This window comes from Colobus angolensis, unplaced genomic scaffold (assembly GCF_000951035.1).
Source record: "Colobus angolensis palliatus isolate OR3802 unplaced genomic scaffold, Cang.pa_1.0 Scaffold193, whole genome shotgun sequence".
Lineage (NCBI taxonomy): Eukaryota > Metazoa > Chordata > Mammalia > Primates > Cercopithecidae > Colobus > Colobus angolensis.
Window position 1 is genome coordinate 2837328 of NW_012115077.1, and position 17933 is coordinate 2855260.

The 17933-nt window shown below is 36.6% G+C and overlaps 1 protein-coding gene across 1 annotated transcript in view; it reads left to right on the plus strand.

The window, feature by feature from the left end:
* LOC105510869 (carboxypeptidase D) overlaps positions 1-17933 on the plus strand; it is a 103469-nt gene that overhangs the window by 60614 nt on the left and 24922 nt on the right. Inside the window, exons 7-12 of the mRNA XM_011940863.1 lie at positions 112-279; positions 4800-4909; positions 11919-12021; positions 12511-12653; positions 13998-14167; positions 15884-16207. Coding sequence (XP_011796253.1) covers positions 112-279; positions 4800-4909; positions 11919-12021; positions 12511-12653; positions 13998-14167; positions 15884-16207 — 1018 coding nt within the window. The remainder of the gene's footprint in view (positions 1-111; positions 280-4799; positions 4910-11918; positions 12022-12510; positions 12654-13997; positions 14168-15883; positions 16208-17933) is intronic.

Consider the following 17933-nt stretch of genomic DNA (forward strand, 5'->3'; position numbering starts at 1 on the left):
AAGCCTGATGTGTTCACATTTGCCTTGAGTTAAGGTATCTGAAGTAGTACGTGTTGGAATAAAATAGAAGTGAACATGGCTTATATTCACATCCTTTATCATATCATACAGGAGATTCAATAAGTGTAATTGGCAGAAACAACAGCAACAACTTTGACCTGAACCGAAATTTCCCAGACCAGTTTGTTCAGATCACAGATCCTACACAACCAGAAACTATTGCTGTAATGAGCTGGATGAAGTCCTATCCATTTGTACTTTCAGCAAACCTGCATGGAGGTATGGCAACTTTATATTCTACTAATTAGTTCTTGAGAGCATTTGGAAATCCTGGTGGAATTTTATCTGTTTGTAGTGTTATGCTTTCTTAAAATGAGTATCCTGTTACTGCTTTTATGGCAGACAACAGTAAAGGTCTTTTCTCATTACTTTTTCAGCCAGTGTCCTGGCTATTTCTTTCCTCCTGCTTTCTCTCATTTTTTTCCTCCTCTTCTCTTCTCCTTCTACCCCCATCTCTTCTCTCCACCCTTTCTCCTCTCCTTTCTCACCTACTACTTCTCTCTCTCCCTTCTCTTATCTCCTCTCTCCTTTCTCCTCTGTCTTGTCTTTTTTCTCCTCTCCTCTCCTTCTCCCCTGTCTCTCCCCCTATTCTGCTGTTCCTCCTCCTCTCCTCTTCCTCTCATAGTTCTTCAGGTATTTTGTATTTATCTCTCACACTGGGAACTTGGTAACATATTCGTTGTCATTAATAAAAATTGATCCAAATGTTTAGTTCTGTTTTCTCCTTGAAGTTTAATAAATTCTTTCATGTAAATTTAGATTTTGGTATTCTCTATTTTTCACTTGGTATGTCCTTAACTGCAGCAAAATAATCATTTTCATGTAGTACCTGAGCTCATATACCTCCATGTAATTTAGCAGGGATGGATCGGTTGAATAGAATGAATGTCAAGATTAAAAATCACCACAATGTCCAACTAAGGTTGCGAATAAGAGTGAAGATATCAGTATCCAAGAGAACCAAAATGTGTCCACACATAAACTCACTTGAACAAAATGTTCACTCATTTAATGTACAATGCTCATGTATATGAATGTTCAGTGTACACAAATGTTCATTCAGGATTATTCACAATAACAAAAAAGTAGAAACAACCCAAACAACCATCATCTGATAAATGGATAAATAAAATGTGGTCTGCCCTTACAATGAATATTATTTGTCTCAAAAAGGAGTCAAGTGCTGATACATGCTATAACATAGATCCTTGAAACCTTATGCTAAGTGACAAAAGCCAGTCATAAGAGACCACATGGCACGTGATTATTATTTTTTTATCAAGTTAATGGTTATATTTTAATGAAATTTTTAGAGTAGGCATATCCATAGAGACAGAAAGTAGATTAAAGATTGCATTGGGCTGGAGTGAATAGTGGTAGGAGGTGATAGGGGAGTGACTGCTAGTGGATTTTGGGCTTTCTTTTTGGAGTTATGAAAATGTTCTATAACTAGATAGTGGTAGTGGTTGTACAACCCTGTGAATATAAACAACTTTAAATGGGTGAATTGCATGGTATTTGGATTACATCAGTAAAACTGCTAAAAAAAAAAAAAAAAGTGACAAGTATTAGCATCAGGGGCAATGGGGAAGAAATTTAGTTTCAACATTTGTTGGAATATCCAGAAGTATCATAGTTGAGCCTTCATGTCATATAGAGTAGCTTGCCATTTTAGAATGACAGTACATACTGATGGATATTTAGATTTAAGAAGTTAATTGAGATTCTCCAAAAATTGCTTTGAAAGATTGCTAGTAGTAGAAAAAAGTACTTCTACAGTTGGTAATCATATATTCTTCTCAGAGAGTCAAATAAGAACTGTGAAGTTATACCCTAGTTGGCAAAATAAATTTTTTGTTTCTTTTATTATATTTTATGTGTTTAATGCTGTGTTTGATAGAAGACACTTTTTATTTAGAGCTTTAAAAATATTCTCATAATAAATCACACATCATGTTGGCTAAATCTAAAAAGTTAATAATAGTTACATTCCAGTGAAAATAAGTCACAGATTTACAGATGTGGTATCCAGACCTTGGCATGGTGAGAGGTAGGAATCTTCAGTTGTGCAGACATTTTTCTTTCCATGACATATTTTGTTTTCTCATCTTAAAATCCTATTTAAATGGAGTTTGAAATCTTGGCAAAGCAGTTTGAAGGAGAATTTCTTTGTTGCTATACAGGAGTAAAAAACCTCATAGATTCCGTAGCTGGAGCTTGTGAATTAAGGTGATAAAAGACAGATTAAAAGGAAAAAGCATACAAATTTTATTGATGTTTGTATGTGGCACAGGCAACAGGTGATGGGGGAGTTCATAGGAAAGACGTGAAACCCTCAGAAAAGCAGTTAGTGTTAAGGACTTAGTGCTCTTATAACAAAGGGTGATACCTTGTGGAAAAGTGACTACGCAAAGGAAAGGGTTTGGACTTCTAAGGGTGATAAATTGTAGGAAAGTGACTAGGAAATATGTGGGGGAAACTAATGAAAGATGAGGGTTATTTCACTAAGGTTTGTTTGTGTCAACTCATCTTGGCATTGATTATCCCATCTCTGATGGTACCAGGAAGGTGCCTTTCTCACGTGAAATTTATGCCCAACTTTAGGCAGAAAGGGGGAGGGTAGATAGCCTTTCCTGCATCTGCTGTTCTCAGTTGCCTTCAGCTCTAAATAATTAATATGCTAAAGAGTCATATTCTGGGGCAGCATGTTCTAATTCCTTTCACTGCCAACTTTATAATTTAGAAGGATCTTGAAAGAAGATAGGGTAAAGCAATATTCTTTTTCATAAATTTTCAAAAATTTTGATACTAATTTTTTTATTGAGGTGAAGTTTACATAATTTCAGTGGCATTTAGTGCATTCATAGTGTTTTGCAACTGCCCCCTCTATCTTGTTCCAAAACATTTTTATCTCCCCAAAAGGATACCCCACACCCACTTAACAGTGACTCCCCTTTCCTTTCTCCCCTCAAGCTCTGGTAACCACCAATCTTTGTTCTGTCTCTGGGGATTTACCTATTCTGGATATTTCGTGGAAATGGAATCATATAACATATGACCTTTCATGTCTGGCTTCTTTCATTTAGCATAGTGTTTTCAAGGTTCACTCATGTTGTAACATGTATCAGTACTTCATTCCTTTCTGTGGTTGAATAATAGTGTATTATATATACATGTGTACATATCAATATCACATTTAATTTTTTTTTTTTTTTTTGAGGCGGAGTCTTGCTCTGTCGCCGGGACTGGAGTGCAGTGGCCGGATCTCAGCTCACTGCAGGCTCTGCCTCCCGGGTTTACGCCATTCTCCTGCCTCAGCCTCCCAAGTAGCTGGGACTACAGGCGCCCGCCACCTCGCCCGGCTAGTTTTTTGTATTTTTTAGTAGAGACGGGGTTTCACTGTTAGCCAGGATGTTCTTGATCTCCTGACCTCGTGATCCGCCCGTCTCGGCCTCCCAAAGTGCTGGGATTACAGGCTTGAGCCACCGCGCCCGGCCTCTATATCACATTTACTTTATCCATTTACTTACTGATGGACATTTGGGTTGTTTTGACTTTTTGACTACAATGAAAAATTCTTCTATGCCCATTGGCATTCAGATATCTATTTGAGTTCCTTTTTTCTTTTCCCTGTGCCCCCCTTGTTTTGAAACAGAGTCTCACTCTGTTACCCAGGCTGGAATGTAAATGGTGTGATCATGGCTCACTGCAGTCTCAAACTTCTGAGCTCAGGCAATCCTCCCACCTCAGCCTCCCAAGTAGCTGGAACTGCAAGCATGCACCACCACACCTGGCTTATTTTTAATTTTTTGTAGAGACAGGATCTCCCAGTATTGCCCAGACTGATCTTGAATTTCTGGGCTCAAGCAATCCACCTGCCTTGGCCTCCCAAAGTGCTGAGATTGTAGGCGTGAACTACTGTACACAGCCCCTGTATTCAGTTCTTTTGGGTGTGCACCTAGGAGTGAAATTGTCATATGGTAATTCCATGTTAAGCTTTTTGAGGAATTGCCGAGGCTGGACTATTTTACATTCCTGCCAGCAATGTATGAGGTTCCAGTTTCTTCCTATCCTCACCACCACTTACTATTTTCTATTTTTATTATTATAGCCATCCTAGTGGGTGAGAAGTAGTACCTCATTTTGGTTTTGGTGTGCATTTCTCCAATAACTAATGATGCCGAGGATCTTTTCATGAGCTTGTTGGCCATTTATCTATGTTCTTTGGAGAAATATCTGTTTAAGTCCTTTGCTCAATTTTTAATTGAGTTTTTGTCTTTGTTGTTAAGTTGAAAGAGTTTTTAAATATGTTCTGGATACTTGACCCTTATCAGGCTTGCCAAATATTTTCCCCCATTCTGTAGGTTGTCTTTTCTCTTTCTTATGTCCTTGATGCATAAAAGTTTTTGATTTTAATGGAATCCTATATATCTGTCTTTTTCTTTTGTTGCTAATCGTTTCTGTGTTGATGCTAATTATTTTTTTGAGGTAGGCTGTTTGGTAGAAGTACTATACATCTTCTTTTTGGCTTTAGAAAAGTAGCCATTTGAAAGCTATTTTCTCACTTATTCACTTTGATTTTCTATTGAAGAAATTAGTGTAGTTTTCATTTCTGTTGAGGAAATTTTGCTTGGCAAATCTTATTGTTTTCTCTTCTCTGGCAGTATTCTGAAAAGCTTTATGTTAATAATTCATCTTGAAACAGACAACATGATACATTTTCCTCTTTTCCCTTATAGGTTCTTTGGTGGTTAACTACCCTTTTGATGATGATGAACAAGGACTTGCCACATATAGTAAATCACCAGATGATGCTGTGTTTCAACAAATAGCACTTTCTTATTCCAAGGTAGGCTTGTCTTTGAATATAAAATGCTATAAAATTAATTCTTTTATTTAAAAATATGCTTTAAAGTCCTTCAAGACTCAGGTCAAGTGCTTCCATAGTTAAGAAAGTATGACAGCTGTTTCTGAAAAACAGCTTTTTCTCCTGTTTCCCACCTCACTTTTGAATACACTGCATGTCTTTCTTCATTGGCCTTTTATCTGTGGTTTTAGCACAGTGCCTGGAACATATACATGTCAATTTATTTTATTTGACAAATAAGTTATAAGTCCAGTAAAGTAGACCAAGAAAGGGGCTTAATGCATTATAGCTCTGGAGCCAAATCTTGCCCACCACCTGTTTTTGTAAATAAAATTGTATTGACACACAGCCACAGCTATATTTTTATATATTGTGTATGGCTGCTTTCTCCTTCAACATTTCAAAGTAAGTCAGTATAATTTACTATATTAACAAACTAAAGAAGAAAAATCCAGTGATCAAATGGCAAAGTTGAGTAGTTTCAACAAAGACTTTTGCATCTAAAAAGTCTGAAATATTTGCTGTCTGGTTTTTTACAGGAAAAAATTGCCAAACTTTAGTCTAAGGTATTTAAGATCCTATAGTTACATATAGCAAGGAAAAGCAGGCAGAAATTTCTGTATTTTCCAAACTTCCTATAGTGAACATGGATTACTCTTACAATCAGGAATGTTAAAATGTGTTGTGTGTGAAAATTTAATTTAAAAATCATTCTTAGGGCCAGGCCTGGTGGCTCATGCCTGGAATCCTAGCACTTTGGTAGGGCAAGGCAGGAGGATTGCTTGAGCTCTCAGGAGTTTGAGACCAGACTGGGCAACATAGCAAGAGCTTGCCTCTACTACAAATAAAAATTGAAAAATTAGCCGGTCATAGTGACACACATTTGTTGTCCCAGCTACTTAGGAGGCTGAGGTGGGAAGATCACTCTGTCCCAGGAGATTGAGGTTGAAGTGAGCTTGATCACAACACTATACTCTAGCCTGGGTGACAAAGCTGAGACCCTGTCTCAAAAAAATAAAAATTGTCTTAGAAAACATGTTAAAAGTTAAGGCTTGTAAACTGGGCTTGTTAGTTTCAATTTTTGGTGTTGCTACTGACTTAGTATTATTATTGGTTATAGGTACTATTATTAGTTATAGGTAATGAATATTATTACTATAACTCTGTACTCTCCAGTCACAGCCCTCTATCCTTTCCCATTCCCTCATTCTCTGCAAGTGAATATTGTGAGATTGTTCAGTTTCTACTACAGGAGTACAGCTGTTCATTTCACCTTAGAGAATTATTGCCTTCTGTTTGGATATATATGTTTTTTTGAAGTACATACGTGGAGTAATAAGAGGAGAATGGATAGTGTCCCAACCATCAAAATAAAAATTAAATGGTCAGATTTTGCATATATTGCCATCACATTTTATGCTCATTCTCATGATTTCTGCTTTTCCCCTTCATTTTGGCTTCTAGTTCCTTATCTTCTCTTGTTTTCTTAGACCATTAACCCTTTTGATTTGGTTTACCTTTCTCTGTAGCCTAGACCCATGGACATACCTTTTCAATGATTCTCCTAAGGCTCTTGTACACCCCTTTGACATATCTGCTTTGCCCTCCAGTCCTCAGTAATTACCATTATCTCTTTTCTCCATACCAATATTACAGGTATAGCCCAGAGTGGTCATGCAGTCATGGCAATTTGCTATAGTCCATATGTATGCCCTCCAACTTCAGCTGAACCCTCAGTCCTACATGGCAACATTTCCTGTTTAGCTACTGGACTCCCTGGCTCAGTTCCCACTATGGTGATTCAGAGCCTTTATCCTCTATCGGAGCTTCCTATTCCAGCTCTATCCCTCTTATTCATAGTCAATCACTTTGCATTGAACTAAAGTAGAACTTTGAGTAATCTAATGTGAGTTCACTAAGATTCTGTCTTCTCAGTTGTTACTTATATGTGTCTTAACAATATTCTCCTCCATTTCTTGATCCCACTGCATTCTGCCTCCTGGAATCTTGTGTCTTCATATCTTATGTTGTAAATGGGGAAGGTGATAATTAAACTCCCCAGTCTTCACTCATAGCCTTTTTTTTCTTGGTCAATAAGCAGCTCCTCTAAAAATATTGTCTTCTGCTAACCTTAATAAGCCCCCATGAAGCTACCATTCCAAGTTTCTTTATATTTACTCTTCAAAACTTCTCAAAAGTAAATAGTCTTGGGAGATATGTGAGCAGCCAAAGACAATAATGGCTATATGATAACCAATCTCCCAGGGTTTTTCTTTAAACAATATAAAACGACTTAAAAACTACCAAATTTTACACAAAACCACACTGTTGGCATCACAAAACATCCTGAAACTGCAAAATAACTGTAAATTTTTAAAAAATCAAGAAATCTCAGCATGATTTATCATGTACCTACACCATCTTTGCCCCACCACAAGGTTTTGTGATGAGGTAAAGCAGACCAAGAAAACTTATGGAGAAGACAGAAGTGGGTGCCACTGAAGGGCAGCTGTGAAGGTAATTTGGAGTGACCACCATACATCACATATGCACTAAATCCAAAATTACTAAAAGAATAACTGGGCCGATGAGAGCTCTGGAATACAGGGAAGAGATTTCAAAATGCACACAACTTAAAGATTTGGTGTGATTTAACTGGATAAGCACAGTTTAAAAGGAGAGGATGGTTACCGGGAGATCTTCCAAACTCATAGCTTCTGAAGGAGGAAAAAAAAAGACAAAGATAGAAATGAAGAAGTGCTCCTTGACAATTAAATGGTGAATGGGAAAAGGAAAAAGTGGGGAGAAATAAGGTTTTACAAGACAGAAAATAACCTTAAAATCAGAAGACTTCCAGCTCCACCCTTACCACCGAGACAAATAAATAACCACATCGAGGTTCCTGGATTTTGCTAGAATTAAGCTAGGAATGATATTAAATGCCCAATATCATAAAAATAAACAAGAGGAAAATAAAGTCTATGGAAAACGATTGCAGAAAATTAGGAAATGAAATGTCACATATAGAAACTAAGGAAACCCTACCATTAGCAAAAAATAATCAAGAAGCAGAAGAAAACTGTTCAGTTGGCATTCTAAACAGATTAAGCATACCCAAATATACGTTGAGGATATGAGGAACTACCTCAACTCAGATAGTCAAAAAATAAAAACAGAAGCCAGGAAACAAAAAACCAGGGAGAAATAAAATAAAGTTTATAGGACTCAGGAAAAAAAATGGAAGAAAAAGACAAAATTATCTCTGAAATGAAGAATAAATGACAAAAGTTAGGGAATTCGTACATCCAATTCCAAACTTATCACAAAGCTACAGTAATTAATACAGTGTGGTACTGGCATAAGGACAGACATATAGATCAACGAAATAGTACTGAGAGCCCAGGAATAAATTCTTACGTTGATGGTCAGTTGATTTTTTTTTAGAAAAGGATGCCAAGACAATTCAATAGGCAAAGAATAGATTGTTAAAATAAATGGTGCTGGGACAATTGGATATTTATATGCAAAAGAATAAACTAGATACCTTCCTCACTCCGCACCCCAAAATTAGCTTAAAATTGGTCATAAACCTAAATATAGGAACTAAAACTATAAAACTAAAAAAAAAAAAAAAAAAAATACATTTTTGAGACTTTGGTTCTCCTCTAGATATGACGTCAAAAGCACAAGTGACAAAAAAAGGTTGATATATTGGACATCATCCAGATTAAAAACTTCTCTACTGCAAAGAAAACTGTATTTTTTAGTACTGCTGTAACAAAATTCCACAAACTGGATTGTCTAAGACAACAGGAATTTATTGTCTCACAGTTCTGGAGGCCAGAAGTCCAAAATCACAGTGTTGCCAGGGCCATGCTCCCTCTGAAACTGTGAAAGAATCCTTCCTTGTTTCTCCCTAGTTTCTGGTGCTTTGTTGGCAACCACTGGCATTCCTTCACTCCAACCCTTCTTCATCACATGGCATTCTCCCCGTGTCTTTGTATCCCAGTTTCCCCTTTGTACAAGGACACTGTCATATTGGATTAGAGCCCATGCTAATCACCTCATTTTAACTTGATTACCTCTGTAAGTAACTTATTTCCAAATAAGATCACATTCTGAGGTACTGAGGGTTAGGACTTCAATATATTTTTGGAGGACACAACTCAATGAATTACAGATAACATTCAGGAATTAAAAAGACAGCCCATAGAAGCTGGGCGTGGTGGCATGTGCCTGTAGTCCCAGCTACTTGGGAGGCTGAGGCCGAAGGATTGCTTGAGCCCAAGAAGTAGAGGCTATTGTGAGCTATGATCATGCCACTGCACTCCAGCTTGGGTGGCAGAAGGAGACCCCAGCCCCCAAAAAATAAATAAATAAAAAGATCCACAGAATGAGAGAAAATTTTTGTAAATCATATGATAAAGGTGTGTTATATCTAAAATATATAAAGAACTCTTACAGCTAAATAGTAAAAAGACAAATCATCCAAGTGAAAAATGGGGAAAGGATCTGAATGGACATTTCTCTAAAGAAGAGGAAATGTCTAACAAGCACATGAAAAGATACTCGATATTGTTAGCCATTAGAGAAATGCAAGTCAATACCTCTTCTTACCCACTAGGATGACTGTAATTTAAAAAATGGAAAATATGCACAGGCAAAGATGTGGAGAAATTGAAACCTTTATATGTACATTGCTGGTGGGGTGTAAAATGGTATAACTGCTTTGGAAAACAGTCTGGCAGTGCTTCAAAACATTAAATATAGAATTATAGTATGACCCAGCATTCCACTGCTAGGTATATACCCAAGAAAAATGTAAACATGTGTTCACACAAAAACTTATACATGAATATTTGTAGCAGCATTATTCATAATAGCCCCAAATGGAAACAACCAAAACGTCCATCAACTGATGAATGGGTTAACAAACTGATAAGTAAACATACAAAATCATACAGTGGAATATTATTCAGCCATAAAAAGTAATGAAATAATGATACATGGTACAACTTGAATGAACCTTAAAAACGTGCTAAGTGAAAGAAGTCACAAGAGACTACATAATGTATGATTCGGTTTATATGTAATGTTCAGAATAGGCAAACCCATAGAGACAGAAAGTAGATTGGTAGTTGCCTATGGTTTGGAGTGGGTGTAGGGAGTGGAGGTTGGGGAAAAATGGAGAATGTTAATAGATACAGAGTTTCCCTTTGGGGTGATGAAATGTCCTAAAATTTATTATGGTGGGTGGTTATACAACTCTGTGAATACTAAAAACCATTGAATTGTACACTTTAAATGGAGTCAATTGTGTGGAATGTGAATTATATCTCAATAAAGTGGATTTTGAAAACATAAAGAAGACTGAGGGGTGAAGCATCCATTCTCTATTCGTATATAAGTAAAAAAAAAAAGGTCTAAAAGTTATACACCAGGCCCGGTGTGATGGCTCACACCTGTAATCTCAACAATTGGTGAGGCCGAGATGGGCAGATTCCTTGAGCCCAGTAGTTCAAGACCAGCCTGGGCAACATAGTCAAACCCCATCTCCACAAAAAATACAAAATTTAGCTGGGTGTGTTGGTGCACACCTATGGTCCCAGCTACTCAGGAGGGTGAGGTGGAAGGATCACCTGAGCGTGGGGAGATTGAGGCTGCAGTGAGCTGTGTTTCCACTACTGCACTCCAAGCTGGGTGACAAAACAAGACCCAGTTTCAAAACCAAAACAAAACCAAAGCAAAAGAGCATGCATATAATTATTACAGTAATCTAAAATTATGGTTTTTATTTCATAAAAGAGTGATGGGATGATAAGCCTTTAATTGGCATATTAAGTTTCTAGAAGGGGATCGTTTATTTTATTTTGTTTTTATTAAGACAGAGTCTTGCTTTGTCACCCAGGCTGCAGTGCAGTGGTGCAGTCATGGCTTACTGCAGCCTCAACCTCCTGGGGTCAAGCTATTTTCCTGTCTCAGCCTCCCAGGGAGCTGGTTCTACAGGCGTGTAGCACCATGTGTGGCTTTTTTTTTTTTTTTTTTTCGTAGAGACAAGGTCTCACTGTATTCCCCAGGCTGTTCTTGAACTTCTGAGCTCAAGCAGTTCTCCAACCTTGACCTCCCAAAGTGTTGGGATTACCTGTCCCTGTTTATATATTTTAAAGTTAAATGGTTAATTATCTGTGGCAGAAAAATGGGAAATTATTCTTTTTATCTTCACACTTTCAGTACTTTTTTTCTGTTTCAAAAAGAGATAAATGAAGTTTTGACCATCTTTCAAAGCTCAATTTCTTCTAGGAAACTCCCCCTGCCACTCTGATCAGATGTAATCTTTCTCTCCTCTTGCTTTCAATGGTGTTTATTTGTGTCTCCATGGCAGTTTTTCTTACCCTTCATTGAGTTATCAGTTGGACACCTACTGTATGCTAGATGCTGAGGACACAGAGACACAAACTGTTTCAAGGAAACATTGTCTTTAGGGAAGAAAAAGGTGCAATTGTAGTTGTAATGTAAGATAATTGTACAGAGGGCAGTCAGAGCACAGAGGGGCCATCTTATTCCTGCTAGAAGTCAGGGAAAGCTGCTTACTCTTATTCTGTGTGTATTATCTCTTTTGGACTTCAAGATCCTTGAAGGCAAGAAACGAAAAGTATGAATATGAACAGAAATGTTTTTTAGAGAGGGGTTCAGCTGGGTTTTATATTACTTGTAATTGTGAGTAATAAATGAAGTCAATATTTTCTTACAGAGCACATTTAATTTTGATTTTTAAAAATAGGTTAAGTTCAGATAGTGAAAAATCAAAGTGGCATAAAAAGCCATACACTGAAAAGTCTCACTACTCATAGCCCCACCCTACTCCTACCTCCACCCCTCACACACCCTGTTGGAAGCCACTTTTATTATTTTCCTGTATCTTCCCAGTATTTTTTTTTTTTTTAATGGAGATACAAACAAATACAAGTAAAGATTCTTTTTGTTTTTCCAGGAAAATTCCCAGATGTTTCAAGGTAGACCGTGCAAGAATATGTATCCTAATGAATATTTTCCTCATGGAATAACAAATGGAGCTAGTTGGTATAATGTCCCAGGTAAAGATTCTTTTTATATCAAGGCCTTACAACTTGATGTCCTTTCTGCTTCCCTAGATGGTGCTGCTTGTTACTGATCTTTTGATTTTGAGGAATAATCATTATTTTTAAAACATAGTTTAAATAGTTTAAAATATTTAAATAATCTTTTCAACTACTTTTGTGTTTGATGTACATTGAGGGTTGAGTAAGAATACTGCACTAAAACTTGATTAAAGGATTGCATTTTACTTCTGGCTATTACAAAGACTCTTCCATGTGCTAATAGAAGAGTGTAAGCTATATTTGAATTCTTAAACATGAAGGTGTAGGTGTTTTGCCCTCACATGAACACGTTATCAAAGTGCCCTTACATGAACACATTAGCATTTTTCAATCAATGCTGATAAGAGATAAATTTGGCTTTTTACTAGGACTATTGCTTACCTTTTGAGATCTGAGCTGTTTAGAACTTCTTCAGAGTGATTAATTTTAATTTTTATCTTTTAGGAGGAATGCAGGACTGGAACTATTTACAAACAAATTGCTTTGAAGTGACTATTGAACTAGGTTGTGTGAAATATCCATTTGAGAAAGAGCTGCCAAACTTTTGGGAACAGAATCGAAGATCACTAATCCAGTTTATGAAACAGGTGACTATTCAGGGGTAAAGTATGAAATTTCTCCCAAGGGTGAAAAGATTTTTGTGTGTACACATGGTTTTTGTGCAGTAATTTTAGAATACACTCTTTAAAATTTCAATTTGTTTTAATATATTTAACCAATTTGTAGATTCCAAGGTGTTTAATATATTTATCTAGAAAATTTATGGATGGAAATGAGTTTATCTGTATATGTGAGGAAAAGTTGAAAATGATTAAACAAGGTAGTGATATTTGGCTCTTAAGGATTAGTGGTCACTTTTTACCCTGTGTTTAAAACAGACCAACGTAAACTGGATACACACCTAATCATTGGCCAACTGATAGAAAGATGGGCTGTAGAGTAAGTGTTTTTATTCTTTTTCTTATTGCCAGTGATTTACTGTGAAATGATTAATTTCCTTTTGTTTGGGTATGCATGGTGGCCAATAGGTAAAGATTGTAAGAAATACGCTAATGTTAATTAGAATAATCAGACTAATACTTTATGCCAGTATATTTCTGCATTTTTCTTTTTGCTGAGTGGTGTGACATAAAGTCTGTGAGTTTTTTACTATATTTAAAGGCATTTTATTCTGAAAAATTTTAAATATACAGAAAAGTTATGACTAGCCAGTAATTATTCCTATACCTAGATTTAACATTTTTAACATTTTGTTGTATTTGCTTTATTTTAATGTAAATTTTATTTACACTCTGACATACACATACATATTTTTGACTGAACTATTTTAATATAAATTGCAGGTATAGTATTTTACCCCTAAATATTATTTCAGCATCTATCTCCTAAAAATAAGGAGCTACTACATACTATAAATGCTACTATCCTACCCAAGAAAATTAACAATAATTCCCTAATATTACCTAATACTTAGTTTATATTTAAATGTCCATATTTTTCCCCAAAATGTAATTTTACAGCTGTATTTTATGACCAGGATCTAGTCAAGTTTCATGCATTGCATTTGATTATCGTATTTCTTTACTGTTCTTTGATCTAGAAGAGTCCTTCCATTTTTAAAAAATGCCATTTCCTTTTGAAAAGGCCAGGCCTGTTTTCTTGTAGAATGTCATATTCTGAAATCATCAGAATGTGCTAAAGTTTAAACAGTGTTATTTATATTCTTCATGACAAAGAGAAACAAAGCCTATGAAAAATTAGCCTTCAGAAATATTTTAATGAACATTTACATTGAACTTCGCTCTGAACTCCTAAATTCCTGTTTGTTCCATTTATTTGTGTTAACAATCTGTTATTTTGAATATGACCTCCCAAGATAATTAGATGATGATGTTTACTATTGAAATCTGGTGTCCTTGTACTTAATCCAGGTTCATCAGGGCGTCAAAGGATTTGTTCTAGATGCCACAGATGGCAGGGGTATATTAAATGCCACCATTAGTGTTGCTGAGATTAATCACCCAGTGACTACTTACAAAACTGGAGATTACTGGCGTCTCTTGGTTCCAGGAACTTATAAAATCACAGCATCTGCTCGAGGGTGAGTGACTGAATGCTTTGAAATAGAGTGCTTGGGGGACAGACAAACATGGCTCCATTCTGGAGGATTATTACCAGAACATTCTAGTTAAGCAACTTTGAATGGATTGCTGGGAAGTTTAGGGCCGGTTATACCTTTGTTATACCTTTGCCTCTCCTTTAGTGGCAGATAGAGTACATGAAAAAAAAAAAAATTCCTGGAATAAATATTCTAGTTATTGCTTAGTTGACTCATTGTGACATGCTTCCAACCTGGACATTAGGCAAGACACTTTAGAATACACATCAAATCCTGATCCTCATGGCCTTAGGTTTTTTATTAAAAAGGAGAGTAAGGTTGAAGTAATTCTACAAAGTCAGTTCCAATTTGTAGTAGAATTTATTGGAAATGTGTTCAAGATAGTTTTTCCTTTAAAGGAGTAACAAAAGTGTTAGTTCATGAAGCACAAAGAACATAGAAAATGCATAGAAAGAAGATTTCTCATTCTCTTTATGTGCTAAATAAAGGCAAGCCCAAAGCAATGCAGTCTATTTAACATGCTAGTAACTTTTTTTTTTTTTTTTTTTTGAGAGAGTGCCTCTCTCTATCACCCAGGCTGGAGTGCATGGCACTATCTTAGCTCCCTGCAACTTCTGCCTCCTGGGTTCAAGGGATGCTTGTGCCTCAGCCTCCCAAGTAGTTGATATTACTGGTGTGTGCCACCACACCCAGCTAATTTTTATATTTTTAGTAGAGACAGGGTTTCTCTTGTAGTTTTCTTTTTTATCTTTTGATAAGTATAGATGTTACCACAGGACATTTTCCCTTCCTCCTGCTAGATAACTTATTTCTAAGGAGTTAGTTTGAATACCCATTGAAGTAAGGGTAAATATATGAAAACATTTTAGTCATTGCCTTTGTTTTTTAATGGTTTTCAGATATCTAGTGGTCCATAAATGGATGGGTTAGAACCTCACACTAATGAGTAATGAGGTCTTTTCTGTGATTCTTCCATTTTGGCAGTGTTAACTAAAGCAGCAGAGGATCTGAGAAACAGGGTGAGAAGGATGTGTTTGGCAGAGAATGTCCTAACTTAGCACCCCTCCAACTTTTCCACCCATACACCCTGTTAGAAGACAAGTGAATTTAAGTTCCAGGAGACATGGGAGTATCCACTACAAGCACTAAATTTCTTTTAAAGCCATATAATTAATCTTAAAAACCTAGGCCAGGTGCAGTGGCTCGGGCCTGTAATCCCAGCACTTTGGGAGGCAGAGGCAGGTGCATCACCTGAGGTCAGAAGTTTGAGACCAGCCTGGTAAACATGTTGAAATCCCGTCTCTACTAAAAACACAAAAATTATCGAGACATGGTGGTGGGCACCTGTAATCCCAGCTACTCAGGAGGCTGAGGCAGGAGAATCACTTGAACCCAGGAGGCGGAGGTTGCAGTGAACTGAGATGGTGCCACTGCACTCCAGCCTGGGTGACAGAGCAAGACTCCGTCTTAAAAAAAAATTATGAAAAAAGTCCATGCATATTTTGTAGTATACCCATGTCTATTAATGTATTATTAATGTATTAAAAATAATAAATTGCTCAATGTTAAAATTTTGTCTCTTTAGGAAGCTGCACCACATTATCCCAAGGATTCTCATGTTCTCTGCACACCTGCCTTCCCAGGGTTTGGGTACTCCAGCTGCAGGAGTGTGGTTCTGATCTGTCTCCTTTGTCATAGGTATAATCCAGTTACCAAGAATGTGACTGTCAAGAGTGAAGGCGCTATTCAGGTCAACTTCACACTTGTTCGATCCTCAGCAGATTCAAACAGTGAATCAAAGAAAGGAAAAGGGGCTAGCACCAGCACCAGTGATGCCAGTGATCCAACTAGTAAAGAGTTTGAAACTTTAATTAAAGACCTTTCAGCGGAGAATGGTTTGGAAAGCCTCATGTTACGCTCCTCCTCAAATCTGGCTCTTTATCGATACCATTCCTATAAAGACTTATCAGAGTTTCTGAGAGGACTTTTAATGAACTATCCACATATTACAAATCTTACCAAGTAAGTGTCACTTTCTACTCTCTTTTTTTTTATCAGCATTAGCCATGTTGAATAGTTATTGTAATTTATATAGAAATATTTGGGAACAGAATGTACAGAGAGTTGGAGTTTACTTATTGTGCAACAGGTATTTGCTTGGAGATCTTTTTAATAGTGAATCTTGGGAACTTTAAGAATTACTTGTTAGATGAGAAGTAGATAGCCTGTGCTTCCAGGAAATGTAAAATTGCTCTTCCTGATAATTATTTTGACTGATTGCAAAACCCTTTCCATCACTCAGCTACAGATCTATTAATATGTTCTGACTCAGTATTGTTTAGTTTGTTTTATTTTGCTTGGGGCAAGCGAGGAATTTAGAACTATAAGCTCACCTGTTAGGGATTATGTGTAACTTTTTTTTAAAATTAGAAAATGAAGCCTAGTTGCTGTCCTAATTCTAGTCTTTATTCACAGTCTCTTACTTGAAGCCTTAGGGACTTGTATGATCGTGGATCCCAGGGAGAATATGCAGTCCTGGCTGATGGAAAACTGATAGCTGTGATAGCCTTTACCTTCACTTTCTGGTGGTTGCTCTGCCTCACTTGCAGTGCTTCATTTTAGATTTTGTTACAGTTACTCCAAAATTATTTCTATGATTTGTCCATTCCTATGGTTACCTGTTGTAGGTAAGGTCTTTACATTTTTCCTTGAGCTTATAATTCTCTGCTGCAAACCTTGTGAACATTATTTAGCCTTTTACCTTTTTTACTTTGTCTTTCTTCATTGGTCCTCTTAATTTCATTAGAAAACTTAGTTCCTCAAATTCTGGTTTATAATGTTCATAGATGCAGAGTGATACTTAGTTTCTTTGGCAATACCAATTACTTTTCTTCCTTAACGGATTCTTGAATATTTCTGGCTATTTCAGGTTTTAATATCATACAATCTTAGTACCATAGGGTTCATATTTTTTTAATTTTAAAATAAAACCAGGCTGGGCACAGTGGCTCACACCTGTAATCCCAGCACTTTGGGAGGTCCAAGTGGGAGGATCACTTGAGGCCAGGAGCTCCAGTTTACGTTGAACTATGATCACACCACTGCACTCCAGCCTAGGTGACAGTAAGATCCTGTCTCTAAAACAAACAAAAATTGGACATTATTTTGCTTTCTGTTTACTTAGTTGATTTGATTTTTTTAACTTCCTAATTCAAGACACACTTTTTAGTTAAATATTTTCTCAAAATATGCCACACATGCCAGTGGTGGGGCACAAGAGAGTTTTAGGTGGTACACCAACAGGCACTAAGTACCATTGAATAGCATCATGAGAAAGCAATCGGGTTTCTGTTAATTTTTCTGAATTTAATATGATTATACTTTTTCTGTCCAATTCTTGTAAATCTCCCTTTATGCTAAAGAAAGCAGACCTTAAGCTCAAAGCTCTTGGGTAAGCAGAGTATTTGACCGTTGTTTAATTTTCATTGAATTGTTATTTTTTTCCCCACTCACAAATTATTTGTACTGTGAAACTGGTGTTGCATTTATAGTAAAATATAACATGACTTATTTACAAATATTAATTTAGATTTAAAAAGGGAGGGCCAGGGTGGTGGCTCATGCTGTAATCCCGGGACTTTGGGAGACTGAGGTGGGAGGATCACTTGAGGCCAGAAGCACTTGAAACCAACCTCAGCAATATAGCAAGTCCCTGTCTCTACAAAATTTTTTTTTTTTTTTTTTTTTT